The sequence below is a fragment of the Thalia democratica genome, chromosome 4 (assembly GCF_965202585.1).
Source record: "Thalia democratica chromosome 4, ktThaDemo2.hap1.1, whole genome shotgun sequence".
In the NCBI taxonomy this organism is placed as follows: domain Eukaryota; kingdom Metazoa; phylum Chordata; class Thaliacea; order Salpida; family Salpidae; genus Thalia; species Thalia democratica.
In genome coordinates this window covers 28,498,202-28,513,574 of record NC_139168.1, presented here as the reverse complement: position 1 = coordinate 28,513,574, position 15,373 = coordinate 28,498,202, and the positions used below count along the sequence as shown (strand labels likewise).

Below are 15,373 nucleotides of genomic sequence, written 5' to 3'. Positions count from 1 at the left end.
TTTCGTTGTATTCAAAAGTAACAACATATAACCACGAATTATCTGTTTTTAAATATAAAATGAAAATATTTTAGTTAAATAAACTGTGAAATGTTAACAACTTACATTTGCATCTAAACATTTAGACAACGATAAGATATCATCTGTTGTTAATCCCATTTCATCTCCTGTACACTCTCTTATTGTCGTTGTAACAGTTTGTGCTAAACTTTCTAATCTATTTCTCCAAATGTACTTAACCTTTTACGATTTTTAAAGTACTTAACAATTATATTTAAAATCAAAAATCTAATTTATACACAACAAAAACTTACCAGTTCTTCAGGTTGCTGAGCTCTATTCGGTTCCCACTGTTAGAAATTTATGTAAATATTACCTTTTTAGTCTACGTAGTACAAACTTAACTTACATTTGGTTTTTTGTCCCATCTTTTTTTCTCTTCTGATGTAATAAGAATAAGATCATCTTTTTTTTTCTTTTTAGTCGTACTTTTATCTCTTGAAGCATTTCGTTCCTGGTAAAGCTTAGATAAAATATTGTTCAAACGAAAATTAAATTGACCAACTTATTAAACTTACTTTGGGTGTCCAGAATTGAATCAGTTTTTAAATTTTTTAAACAAGAAAGACTTTTTCATTAGTCTGAGTGTGAGGCAACCTTTCTCAAAGTTTCAAACATAAATACAAACATAAACATCTCTTGTATTTTCTTTTAAAATTTTATAACTACTTTGCAAAATTTTAAAAGATAGCTAAATTTTATTACAAACATGATCAAATAAGTTTGCTAAACCGATCATAAGTATCAGTCAAATAACAAAAATTAAGAAATTAAATAATACCTTTAAGAACTTAAATACAAAGTTTCAATGTTGTCAGACAAGTATAAGTGTCGACTTGTTTTAAATTTAATGTATGAAGCTGTGTATAAACAATTTAACGTACAATGAAAAATCACTGTATTAAAAATGTCACTGCTGATAAAAAACGGCCAAATAGCAAAAATTAAAAAAAAAGTGCCTTTTAAATAATACCTTTAAGAACTTAAATACAAAGTTTCAATGTTGTCAGAAAAGTATAAGTATCGACTTGTTTTAAATTTAATGTATGAAGCTATGTATAAACATTTTAACGTACAATGAAAAATCACTGTATTAAAAATGTCACTGCTGATAAAAAAACGGCCAAATAGCAAAAATAAAAAAATAGTGCCTTTTAAATAATACCTTTAAGAACTTAAATACAAAGTTTCAAAGTTGTCAGACAAGTATAAGTATCGACTTGTTTTAAGTTTAATGTATGAAGCTGTGTATAAACAATTTAATGTACAATGAAAAATCACTGTATTAAAAACGTCACTGCTGATAAAAAACGGCCAAATAGCAAAAATTAAAAAAAATTGCCTTTTAAATAATACCTTTAAGAACTTAAATACAAAGTTTCAAAGTTGTCAGACAAGTATAAGTATCGACTTGTTTTAAGTTTAATGTATGAAGCTGTGTATAAACAATTTAACGTACAATGAAAAATCACTGTATTAAAAATGTCACTGCTGATAAAAAACGGCCAAATAGCAAAAATTAAAAAAAAGTGCCTTTTAAATAATACCTTTAAGAACTTAAATACAAAGTTTCAAAGTTGTCAGACAAGTATAAGTATCGACTTGTTTTAAGTTTAATGTATGAAGCTGTGTATAAACAATTTAACGTACAATGAAAAATCACTGTATTAAAAACGTCACTACTGATAAAAAACGGCCAAATAGCAAAAATTAAAAAAAAAAGTGCCTTTTAAATAATACCTTTAAGAACTTAAATACAAAGTTTCAATGTTGTCAGACAAGTATAAGTGTCGACTTGTTTTAAATTTAATGTATGAAGCTGTGTATAATTAATTTAACGTACAATGAAAAATCACTGTATTAAAAATGTCACTGCTGATAAAAAACGGCCAAATAGAAAAAATTAAAAAAAATTGCCTTTTAAATAATACCTTTAAGAACTTAAATACAAAGTTTCAAAGTTGTCAGACAAGTATAAGTATCGACTTGTTTTAAGTTTAATGTATGAAGCTGTGTATAAACAATTTAACGTACAATGAAAAATCACTGTATTAAAAATGTCACTGCTCATAAAAAACGGCCAAATAGCAAAAATTAAAAAAAAGTGCCTTTTAAATAATACCTTTAAGAACTTAAATACAAAGTTTCAAAGTTGTCAGACAAGTATAAGTATCGACTTGTTTTAAGTTTAATGTATGAAGCTGTGTATAAACAATTTAACGTACAATGAAAAATCACTGTATTAAAAACGTCACTACTGATAAAAAACGGCCAAATAGCAAAAATTAAAAAAATAAGTGCCTTTTAAATAATACCTTTAAGAACTTAAATACAAAGTTTCAATGTTGTCAGACAAGTATAAGTGTCGACTTGTTTTAAATTTAGTGTATGAAGCTATGTATAAACATTTTAACGTACAATGAAAAATCACTGTATTAAAAATGTCACTGCTGATAAAAAACGGCCAAATAGCAAAAATTAAAAAAAAAAATGCCTTTTAAATAATACCTTTAAGAACTTAAGTACTAAGTTTCAATGTTGTCAGAAAAGTATAAGTATCGACTTGTTTTTTATTTAGAATTGAATGTTTTGTGTTAGGTTTTATAGAATATCTAATTTTTTTAATATCGAATATCACGAAAACTTCATGCTAGTATTGTTTTTTGTGTTAGCAATGGGTTTTGACCTTGAAAGTTTAACTCAGATAGTTTTCAAAGTCATCATTAGGACCTGTACACTATCAGGCCACACTAAATTTATGTTTATTTTATTTAAATTCTGAATCCCAATTTGATTTAGTACCTAATAAGTGTTAAGTAACTACCTAGCATTAAGTCTCACAATATTGAGCTGAAATTATATAGTTAGCCATATATTTATATTCAAGTCTTTTTTAACCACACTTTTAACATAACCATAGTACTTGTATTAGCATAACTATAATACCCTTTAACAATTATTTTGTTAACAGTTTAATATATAATTATATATTCATAAATATACAAAATTTTATGATTGTTCACTCAATTTTGAGTTGTAGAAAGAAAAATGTTAATAAATGAAACACTTTTTAACGATTTGATTTTGTTTTAATAAGTTTTTACTAAGTTACAAGATGCTTTTTACCGATTTTAAAAACTCAAAATAACTTTAAAGATATAGCCGGTCAAAGTTGGAGGCAACAATAGGTTCCTTATGGGATGTACAAACTAAAACAGCAAATAACTAGAAATCACTAAAAATCTAACTCCTCCCACATTTTTTTATATAACTACCTCAACTTTTCAGGAATTGTTCTTTAGAATGTTTAGAAAATTATGTCAGAACAAAATTTTAAATAATTAGAAAATAAAAATTTTAACAAAAAAAAAACTGTTTTTCTTGTTTGTTTGTTATATAAAGTTTAATTTTTTTAAAATTCCTTGCAACAGAATTTTCTAAATATTCCAAGTAATATTTCCTGAAAGTTTGAGGTAGTTATCTAGGAGAAGATAGATTTTTAGTGAAATAGTCTTTTTTTGCCGATTTAGTTTGCGCCTCCCATAAGGAACCTATTGTTGCCTCTGACTTTGACCGGCTATATCTTAAAAACTAATGTGAGTTTTTTAAATCTGTAAAAAGCATCCTGTAACTTAATAAAAACTATATAAAATAAGATAAAATTGTGAAAAAGTGTTTACTCCCCTATGCCTTTAAATATGATTATAAATATTAACTTTAATATAAGGCTAACTAATTAGTTTCCTTTTGATATTGGTGAGACAAAATGCCAGGTAATTACCAGGTTTGTTAGTGACAGGGTTGCCACTTTACCTGGAAACCTGGAAAAACCTGGAGTTTGACAATTCAGGCTAAAATAACCTGGAAAAACCTTGAATTTGAGAAATTTTGAAAAAACCTGGAAAAATCTGGTTAATTTTAACATTTTCACTTGTAAAATTTTGATTTGACACAAAAAATCTATCATATAATTAAGATTTTTTGTCATCATCAAAATTTTTTTTATTAAAAAACACATGTAAAGTAACTTTACAGTAATTTTTCAATATTTTTTACTATTTAACACAGTTTCAAAAACAGAAATTAACCTAAAACTAAAAATAGACCCAAAAGTGTGTACTTTTAAAAACCTGGAATAAATTTGGAAAACCTGGAAAAAAATTTGAAAAAAATGAGTGGCAACCCTGAAGTGATAATTTTTTCTTGTATCTCATATATTGACTAATAAATGTGTTAAGTAAACACTTTTTTATAGTACTATTTAATTTTAATTTATACTTTTTATTAGTGTTTATCAGAACTTGCCACAATTTAAATGCAGTTTTGTAAATTTAAGTTAATGCTTATTTGAAAACAAAAGTTACATTTTTTTCAGTAAATGAATTTTTTTTTAGTGTTTAAAAAAGTGCTTTGTTTAACTTAAATTTTATTTTTTAACAAACTTCTTTAATAGTTTATTCATAGTACCGTTAAGCCTTTTACAAGCTTTCATTATTTATTTGTTAGTTTCTTTAATAGAATTGTTTATAGTAACCTTAAACTGTTTTTACAGTTGTTATTAGTTTTTGTTTTGAGATTAAATATAGTTTCTAAACTTCAGGTAAACTTTAATGTCTCTATTAATTTTTTTTTTGATTTTTAGATATTTATTATAGCCAAGAATCTCATTATTCTTATTAATTGAGTGAAACATTGTTTTATAAACAAATTTGTAAGTCAACAAACTTGTAATGTTTTATTTGAGGAAAAATTCAGTTTCTGCTGTTAGATGTTTTGCAATGGGAACCAGTAATAAAACCAATTTAAATGAGTTCAAATACTTTCTACCAATTCAGTCAAGGTGGAACGACAACGACCACCAGGGACATATAAACAATGCAGTGTACTATGAGTACATGGACTTGGTCATAAACAATTATCTCAACCTGCACTGTAACTTTAAATGCTCAAGATTTATGGTTCACACCAGTTTTGATTATTACACACCTGTCAAGTATCCTGAATCATTTGTTGGTGCTCTCATGGTAGATAAAATAGGCAGTTCAAGCGTTCAATACAAGTTTGGTCTTTACAAGAGTGCTCTTGAGGAAAAAGTTAAAACAATAGAAACAAATGAAAATACTATTGATTTTATTTCTAGAGGTATTTTAGGCCAGGGGGACAAAATTGACTTCATTTCAAAGAATTATCAGCAATGTCCTTTAGCAATCGGTACAGCTGTTCATGTTTTCATTGATGATAAATCTGGTAAACCTGTTACAGAAATGCCTATTTACTTAAGAAAAAGCTTAAGTTGGTTAACAAATGAAACGAAACTTGATCTAAAAATATAAAAATCATTGTTTCTTTATTAAACAGTTACTATCAGTTAAATTAACATGCAGACTGTATATATGATTGAAAAACTATTAGTTTTTAAGATTATTAGCAAATTATCTCACTAAATAGCTAACATTTAGTTTATGTATCTAAATGTGCTATGTTCTTAAATTACTAGCTTTAGAAAAATATTTAGTTGATAAATCATTAGTTAAAATTACTGAATGAAAAAGTAAAAGTATTTTTATTTTTGAAAATATCGACATGTATTCATTGTTTTTTTTATTTAGTTTTCATTAGACTTTGGTTTTAAAAAATGCTTATTTAAAACTTTCATTATTTTTTGTAAGTTTCAAAAAATTATTAATGTTCCAAAAATTATTTATTAAGATTTGTTCCTTATAGCTCTATTATATGTCATGAAAAATAATTATAACTTTTTTAGTTAATTAACAGTTTGGGTATAAACTTTTGATAGAAGAATTGAAAAGTTTGATTTGTGTTTCATAATCATGTTTAAAATCACATACAGAGCATTTGAAAAGTATTGAAATATTTTTATGAATTGTTAAGATGGTAAGGTAAAGGTACACTTTTTTTTCACAAATTGATTTTGTTAAGTTTTGTCTTAGCTTTCAGATATTTTACCAAAACTCAAAGTAAGTTTTTATAATTAGGGAATTATCATTGGTGAGTCAGATGGTTCCAAATAAAGGTGAAAACAAAGATCATATTAATTATTCTTTAATTTTTACATTAAGTCTGTTTATACTATTTAATTTATTCTACCTTTTTTTTCACTTTTAGAAAAAACAAAAAAGAAATCATTTTTGTTATATTTATATAAAACTTATACTTTATGAATATTTTTTGAAATTCTAACACAATAAATTTTTAAACTAGTTAAGAAATGTTTCCTAAAAATTTGAGATCTCTAGTTCAAAAACTCAAAAAGTGCATAGATTTTTGCTGATTTAAAGTATTCAAGAAAATCAAAATGTGCCTCAATATCTCAATGTTTTTAGGCATACCTGTAAAAAAATATTTTAAAGACAAAGTACGAATTTACACAAATAGATAAACTTGTAAAAAATGATACCATTATATAAGTGAACAAAAAACATATTTGATTCTTAGATAATGTAGTTTTTCAAAAACATATGTGCCACAAAACTCTGCCAACTAGTTTAAAAGTTTTTCTGTTAAAATTAGTATGCAAATTTAAAAGTGATTTATTCATAAACTTTGAAAAGCTAATTGAATTGAATATGAAATACAGGATCTTAAGAAAGATATTTAAACTGTTCATTTTTGTTTAGTTATGAGTGAAATAATTACCAAATATAGTTTTTTGTAATTTCAATAAAGCTGCTTAGTTAATTTGTTTTTTACACTAGGTCCATGTTACAGGAAGTTACTAAGGTTTTAAACTTACTAAAACTTATAGTTTTAAAATTAATCACAAGATTTCAAGTACTTAAACTTATAATCAGAAAAATATTAATCCTGTATTAAAATGATAATCAATTCTGTTCAGAAAAAGCATTTGTTCTACACTAAGGTATAACATTAAACTAAATTATTGTTAATGAAAATTTTTATGTATTAATTTAAGATACTGGTATTAGACTACAACTTATATGGTTTTGATACTAAATAATAATCATTTTTGTTGTTATTGCTGCATAATTGGTAACTTTTTGATCTTACTATAAAAAGAAGAAATGTTAGAGTATGAAATATCTTTTAAATTTTTTAAGTAAATCAATTTTAAAAAGAATTTGTAATGAACTCAACAATACCTTTGTGTTTATCTAACAAAATATCAAGAATTTTATCAATTATCAGAATTGTACTTTACTTTAATTTATCCCAGAATTTATTTCATATGATCACATTGATTCAGACTTTTTACTGTTTCTTAATTACATAAGTTTTAAATGTCATATATAGTTAGAAAAAAGTATTAAATTCTTTAAATAGTAAAGTTATCTTTTATCTAAAAATTTTAAATTATGTTGATTGTAAAATTAAGTCACTCAGTAAATATTTATACTTAAACAATGTGCATAAAAGTAATAAACATTTGTAACTGTCCTTTTTGTTCTAATTCTCATTCAAAATCTGAAAAATTTTCAAAGCAATTTTAGGTGTAATAAAAAAATATACATAAGCAGTGGATAGAAAAAATTATTTGATGTAATTATATTTTATGTTATTATAGGCCTTAAGAAATTTAAAAAAAATTCATGTTTATTTTTTGTCAGCTGCTTTTTGAAATAATTTTACTTTTAAACATCTAAATATTTTTGAAGTAGAATAAAAGAACTAAAGCTTTTTTAAATTGCTTAATTAAAAATAAGTACAGTTTGGTATACATTAATATCACAATATAACTTTTTAGTACTATATATTAAGCGGACGTTTGAGGCATGGTTCATTCAGAAACATTTTTATTAAGCAAACAAATATAATATATTTCAGCTAACACTTATCAGCTACTCTTGTTAGCAACAACTTTTAAAAATAAATTTTGAGAAAGTAAACATTTATAGGTTTTATCAGAAAATATTCAATCAATATAGTTACATAATTTTGCAAAATTAAATAAAGATAGACTTACAGTTTATAATTACATAATTATAAATAGATTAATTAGTAATTTAACTAAGGTAAGCAAACGTAGAAAAATAAAAGTAAAACAAACAAATTTTTTAAAATAATTTCAATAGTTAAAATTTATTAAAGCTTTTATATTTTAAAATGAATCACAAATTCTTTAATACTTTAACTTATTATCAGAAAAATTTTAAGCATAATAAAATTATAATCAATTCTGCTCAGAAAAAGCAACTTTTTTATTGTAAGGTACAAAATTGAAAAAAAAAAGTTCTTAATGAAGATTTTTATGGATTAATTTGAGACACTGATATTAGACTACAACTTATGTAGTTTTAATGCTAAATTTTACTTTATTTTTGTATTGCTTATCTTAGTTAAATTACTAATTAATTTATTATTAACTATGTAATTATAAACTGTTAATCTATCTCTAATTAATTTTGCTTAATTGTATTAATTGAATATTTACTTTGTCAAAATTTATTTTTAAAATTTGTTGCTAACAAAAGTAGCTGAAATATATTTTACTTGTTCGCCCAATAAAAATGCTTTTGAATGAATCATGTATTAAATTTCTGTTTAATATCACAATGCTTGTTTAACATTTTTTTATAAAGTTTATTCTTTACTCTTAGATTAGGTTTATTCTGCAATGAAATGTTAATTGTTTAACCTTTTCTGAGTTAATCAAAAATTTACATAGAGTAATTCAGTTTATTAGTTTTTATTATTATTTAATTTAAACATATACACCTTTCCAATGCAGACAATGAGTAATTTAAGATCGCATACAACCAAACTGGCCTGCGCACTCTGCCTGTCCTTTCTCCTCCAAGATGCATTCTCCGTACCACTGGGTGGGGTCGTAAAACCGCCAGACTACAAAGAAGTTGTACTACCCGATGAGGATCTTCTGGCACCTTCAGCCACCACTGAGACCCAGAAGCCGGCCAATTTCTTCGAGGCGCTGGTCAAGGCCTTCTGCTTCATACTGGTGTCCGAGCTGGGTGACAAGACCTTCTTCATAGCTGCCATTTTCGCCATGAAGCATGCCAGGACCACAGTGTTTGCGGGAGCCATCGGAGCCCTGGCGCTGATGACCGCCCTGTCCGTTGCAATGGGCTCAGCGGCCTTCTTTCTTCCCAAAGAACTGGTCTTGTACTGCTCGGTCGTCATGTTTTTAGGTTGGTAGTTTTTGTTACTATTTTCAAAGTATGAACTTAAAATTAGTTGTTATAAAATAAAGTTTTTGCTACACCATGGCCTTGAATAGCAAAATTAAGCATTTATATGAAAGTTCAGTTCTTGATTGTTAACTTTAATTTGTACAGCAATGGTTTCTTTATCTTTTATGTTTTTTATAAATTAGATATGCATATATAAAGTACTTAATCACTTACATTTATGCTAACAAACTAACCACAGCTGTTGTTATTCATAGCATGTTACAGAGGTGTGTTTTGAGCAAGTTGGCTTTTAGTTTCCTTTTTGATGCTTTTGATATAAAGTTTAATGTTAAAGTTTTATTTAACATACGTTTGAGGGTTTTAAATAATATTTACCCTTTTAAAGGAAATTGAACTTAAAACAAAGCTGCAGAATCAGATGAGCTATATACCTGGCATTTTAGACTTAAATAATGTTTTTTGTTAGTGATATATTGATGACCAAAGTAGTTATTTTCTGTCAATACTTAATTCAGCTTGATACTTTGTTATGTTAGAAATAATTATTGACTTTGAAATCATTCTGAGTACTCTAATGGTAAGCTTTCTAGCAAATTTCACAATGTTTAGCCTAGGATTTAGTACACCTAAAATTTGATTAAAAAACCCCACTTATATATTATTTACTATTTTGCTTTAATTAAGTTGAAATAAGTTTTTGAATTCCAAAAAAAAGTTGTTTACTCTTAAAACTCTCTTCAATTAAGGGCACAGGGGGGTCCAACATTTTTTTTTTACTAAAAACAACGTTGGATCTTACATGAAAGCTTAATATACAAACTACAAGTCAGTTTTTATAGAATATTGAAATATTGTTTAACTTTTGAGATATTGTAATTTTTATAAAAAGTTTCCAATACAAGCGTATGGACCGCAAATTTTTTGTGGTTACTTTTCTTGAAAGTTTAAAAAATCACTAAAAATCTATCTTCTCCTTCATTTTTTGAGCTAGAGACCTCAAACTTTCAGGAAACGTTCTTTTTATAGTTTAAAAGACTTTGAATGATGGAATTGTAAAAATATATTAAAAAAAAATTAAAGATTAAAAAAAAAAGTAGATGTTTTTTTAAAAGAAATTTTATTATTTAAAATAAAAAAAATCCTGCATTAGTTCTCAATAAAATTAGAAAATAGACTTTCTTTGAAATTTTGAATAATATTGCTTAAAAAATGAAGGAGGAGATAGATTTTTAGTGAAATGGTCTTTTTTTGTGTTTTAGTTTGTAAGGTCTGTTAGGAACCTATTGAGGTCACCAACTTTGATCGCTTGTATCTCAAAAATTAGTTTGAATTTTTTCAAGCGGTGTTACTTTCAAGCGGTGGGCCAACATCCAAAGCCTCAGTTGGGTCTGGTTGACTTTCTGTGGGTAGACTGTCAACCTGACCTTTTTGCTTATACTTTTCCTGCAGGCTGCAGGAAGGATGACTTTCTAGCACGCTTATGCTTAGGACCCGTTGTAGGCAACTTCTCATTTATATTACTTAGGTTGGACATAATTAATGTAAAATAATGTTGTGCTAACTTATAGCTTATCAGTGGATTTTATCTATCAATACTTACAGCTATTCTAGACTACTTTGTATAATCAGACAAGAAAGTTTTGGTGATGTATCTATTATACATAAGAACCACAAAGAAATACAAGCAAAATATTAAAAAACAAAAATTACTTTTAAAACTTTTTTAATCACTTAGTAAAAGTGCAATTTAACAATAAACCAAGTTTAAGTGAGTAAGTTATAAAACACTTCAAGAACTGGTAATATTTGTGTCTATTTCAAAGCACTTCAAACAATAAACTAAAAATTATATAAAACTTCTAGTTAGCAATAAAACTACAAAAATTTTTAGTAACTATTAAACTTTCAAGTTCAACTCAAATGATTTAAAACAGTTAATATACAATTTAACTTTAACTTATATCTAAACAACGCTTACAATTATAAACTAAAATATTCAATTAGTCTTGTAGTAGCTCAAACTTCAGTTATTGCTCCCAGCTGCACACAAACAAACTGCTCACATCAAAATGTAACTGTTATGTTTTGATGAAATGTTGCATCATTGATTTTAACTGTAATATTGCATCATTGATATAAAGCCTTATTTCTCATAACTGCAGCAAGCTCTGAATATTCTCTTAATATTCAGCGTTCAACAATGATTAATGCAAGGAATTAGCAGCAGTTCATTACAGCAGCTAAAAATGTATGATAGCTCAGATAAAACTCTGTAAAATAAGATCAATTTGTAAAAATCAAGGTGGTCCCCTCTATGCCCTCAAACATTTGTGCTTAACAACATGAAAACAATTTTATTTAATTCCACTACAATTGCCATCAAATCAATTGTTACGACTTAGTGAGGAATCCTGACTCTACAGGCATTCAGTTTAAATTGTTTTCACATACTGCAGTCTAATGGCGATATAAAACTTGTTCAAACCTTCATTTTTCAAGATTAGATATCACCACTTCCCATCATAAAAACCTGACTTATTAACCGATTTATACTTTCTTCGCAGGCTGCGGTCTGAAGATGATATACGACGGGATCAAGATGGATCCCAACGAGTCGCTGGAGGAGCTGAAGGAGACGGAGGAGGAGCTGGAGGAGAGAGAGGAGGAAATGGAGAACTCTCCTGCGAAAATGGGAAGCAAGGATGAGGAGAGCGGGCTCACTTCGAAACAGCTCACTTTCAAGCAGAGGTAGATAGTATATAAACAATTTATTACAAAAAATTATCAAGCAGAACTAACAACTTATTACAATATAAACATTTTATTACAAATATTTTTTCTTGCCCGTTTGTTTTTTGGTAAAATACTTTACTGTCTTTTAATAAAAGTATATTTTATTAACTATTTGTTGTTTGGTAAAATAGCTTAATTACAAATTACAGTTGATTGAAAATTTTGTGTATTGTATTTTTTTTTATTATGAATTCATTAAAAACAGTTGTTAATTGACTATTTGTTTTTTGGCCTAACCCTGTGACTTTTTTAGTTTTAGATTATTTGTTTTATTAAGACTTTTGAAAAGGTAACCAAATTATTTTATTTAATAACAGTTATTACAATCTTTATTGACATTTACTAATAAATATATATTGATTTTTGTAAAATCTTAAGACCAAATTTTTTTTTGTTTTTATTAACCTTTAAACTTATTTTAAAAGTTTTTTTATTCATTGTCTTTAAAGTTACAACAAGTTAGTGTCATCATTGACCTAGTTGCATCCTATCAAGTTTTATACCACCATCGTGCTTATTAAATTCACAAACCTTCTCAACATTTCAACCAAACAACAGGTTGTTCAGTTGCTTCCCGCCGGTCCTGCTGTCATCGTTCACGCTGACCTTCTTGGCGGAGTGGGGCGACAGGAGCCAGATAACCACCGTGGTCCAGTCCACCACCGACAACGCTTACGGTGTGCTCGTTGGATCCGTTGCTGGTACGTCGTTTATTGTTTTTGTTTGTTGTAACAACTATGGGCTTCTATTTAGAATTTTGTAACAAAAGTTGAAACAGTACTAAACAAATGACAAAAATTTCAAAAATGTTTTTTTATGATAATATATATTTTTTTAAACTTGATTTATGTATAACTTTTTTTTGTTTTTATTTAGATTGATAGCAAGAATTATTGATAAATTTTTAATTTTAATTGCTTCAAAAAAACTTTGTCTTAGAACTACTCACTAAAAAAGGGTAAAACTGGTGTTTTATGCTGCTATAAAATGTGTTTTAGTATAAAATTTTATTGGGATAACTAAAGGGCAAATGGGGAGAGGCAAATCGAATTTCTAGTTTTATTTTTTACATAAATAACTAAGGTAATAGTAACTTTCTAACTTAGGTTAAGACTTATTGCTAATTCAGACAAAAAGATAAGCAATCTTTTAGTTCTTGTAATGTACTATAATAATATAAGTGCTTATAAAGTCTTTTTTGGATTCTATGTTTCATGTATTGTTAATAAACAACATGTATTAATAAATATAATCAAGAACAATTTAAAAGCAATTGAACAGATGCTATAGCATGTGACTGTTTTAAGAAAGCAATAAAGTTTTTAATAAATCACGCGTTTAGAATGCAGCCTGTTTAACTATAAATAAAAAATGTTTCATCTTTTATTAGTCATAGTTAATATTATAGTTGCCACTGTGGGCGTATGAGCTTAAATAACTCGAGCACATAATTTTAACTTAAAACGAGCAATTTTTTTTAGTATTAAAAACTGTTATTCACTGATATCAATATTATGAATGTGCACTGCAAAGCAATTAAATAAAGAAAGAATAAATTAGTATAATAAAGAACATGACATATGAATTAATAATACTTTAACAATACATGATTCCCACAGGCCACTGCATATGCACGGGGCTGGCGGTGCTGGGAGGCAAGATCATCGCCACCAAGATCTCCGTGAAAAACGTCACGATAGCCGGGGGAGTTTTGTTCGTCCTGTCCGCCGTCTACACCCTGGTCAGCCACCTCCTGCTGTGATTGTGACGTCACTGGTGAAGCATGACGTCACAAAGGTGAAACCGGTCGCTTTGTTGCAAAGAAGAAACTTTCACGGGCTTTTAGGATGATTTTAACTGTTTTGGGATTACACCTAAACCAAAGTTTCTTTTTGTTGTATTTTGAATTTTGTAACATGAATTGAAATAGTACTAAACAGATTACAAAAATTTCACAAATTGTTTTTAATGATAACATGTTTTTTTTTTTTTTTTGATTTATGTATAGCTTTATTTCGTTTTTTTTTTATGTTTTCTAATTTCTTTTGAAATTCATCTGGTTGTTATAAAGAACTGGTTTATGCAAGAAGGATCACTTGTTTAGAATATCTTTAAAAAATTTTTTAATACATTAAAGAAATTTACCATTCAAATAACTTCTTTGTATCATTTTTGAATGTTACAGTTGAACTGACTTTTGTTGTTTAAAGATGACAAAAGTTATTATATACTAAGAAACTGAGTAAATTATGTCAACTTTTAATATTTACATAGGAAGTATATTCACTTTACTATTTTTTACGACTTTATTTTTTGTTTTAAAATTGTTTAACTCCTTAAAATATTTTCGCGTAAATTTATGATAACTGATTTATCAAAAACATTTTAGTATTAATTGTATTTTTAAGCTTACCCATTATGATATCCATGCACTTGCTATAATTTTATTGATCTTAAAAGTTTTTTGCTTTTAAGTCCATGCTTTTGAAAGTTACTGCTTAAGTATACATCTATATACATTTTCAACAACTTTTATGATGTTTAAGTGATAGAATAATTGTTGTATTTTTTTTTTTTTTATTTGTCTTTTACTGTTTTAACTTTTTGACTTAACTTACTTTAACTTTAACTGTTTTAACTTTAACTTTTGACTTAAATACTATAAAAATTTCTAATTAAGCACCTAAACTGAAGTAACTAATAATTTGATGGTGATCAATCTTTTAATTTTTTACCAACATTTAAATTTTCGGACATTTTTATAACCGTTTTTAAAATCTGTTTATAATATGTTATTAGTTTAAGTTTCAAGTACACCTGTAGTTTGTTGCAAGTTTTTTTTTATAGATTTTTATAGCCACTTACAGTAACATACAATAAATTACTTTGCCAACTCTTATAATTTGTTGTATCTAAAAATAGTTAAAAATAAAATCGAACAAAAGATTAAGTTTTTATTTAGTATTTAATTGTTGTACTAAGTATTTTACAGTTGGTTTAAGTTAGTTTAAAGTTTAATACGTACCTTAAGTTATAAAAGTTTCAATATTTTAAATTCACAGCTGTAATTTTTTTTTTTTTAAATAATTAATAAATACTTTTTTTTCTCAAGTTTAGAACTTCTTCGAGAAAAATTTTAATGATTATACTTTGGTAAGTTATATATAAAAAATATTCTTAATTTAAAAATGAATAGTTTTATAAATATCTTCTAAATAATAATAATACATTTCTATTGAATAACTAAGGTTTTTTAATACTTAAAGCTTTCATATACTTGTGAAAAACAAGTTTTATGATCAGTTTAAGTATAATAAATTGTTATAAAATAAAAGTAAAAAATATCAGTATGTTAGACTAATCATTGATTTGAAATAACTTTTTTCCTTTAG

General features: G+C 26.4%; 2 protein-coding genes across 2 annotated transcripts; both read left to right on the top strand.

The window, feature by feature from the left end:
- Window positions 1–4,710: 4,710 nt before the first annotated feature.
- Window positions 4,711–5,503, top strand: LOC145834448 (uncharacterized). The gene has a single exon (XM_082941882.1). The coding sequence runs from the start codon at window positions 4,791–4,793 to the stop codon at window positions 5,391–5,393; it is 603 nt and encodes a 200-aa protein (XP_082798008.1). The 5' UTR covers window positions 4,711–4,790; the 3' UTR covers window positions 5,394–5,503.
- Window positions 5,504–8,770: 3,267 nt separating this feature from the next.
- On the top strand, window positions 8,771–14,763 carry LOC145833958 (GDT1-like protein sll0615). The gene is made up of 4 exons (XM_082941242.1): window positions 8,771–9,185; window positions 11,753–11,936; window positions 12,540–12,682; window positions 13,601–14,763. The coding sequence occupies exons 1-4, from the start codon at window positions 8,771–8,773 to the stop codon at window positions 13,741–13,743; spliced, it is 885 nt and encodes a 294-aa protein (XP_082797368.1). The 3' UTR covers window positions 13,744–14,763.
- The last annotated feature ends 610 nt before the right edge of the window (window positions 14,764–15,373 follow it).

Excerpts from the sequence above, each read along its gene's own strand:
- LOC145834448 (XM_082941882.1), top strand. The coding sequence starts at position 4,791 with ATGTTTTATTTGAGGAAAAATTCAGTTTCTGCTGTTAGATGTTTTGCA.
- LOC145833958 (XM_082941242.1), top strand. The coding sequence starts at position 8,771 with ATGAGTAATTTAAGATCGCATACAACCAAACTGGCCTGCGCACTCTGC. Across the intron at positions 11,937-12,539 it reads CAGCTCACTTTCAAGCAGAG|GTTGTTCAGTTGCTTCCCGC; the intron begins GTAGATAGTATA and ends ACCAAACAACAG. Across the intron at positions 12,683-13,600 it reads GCTCGTTGGATCCGTTGCTG|GCCACTGCATATGCACGGGG; the intron begins GTACGTCGTTTA and ends TGATTCCCACAG.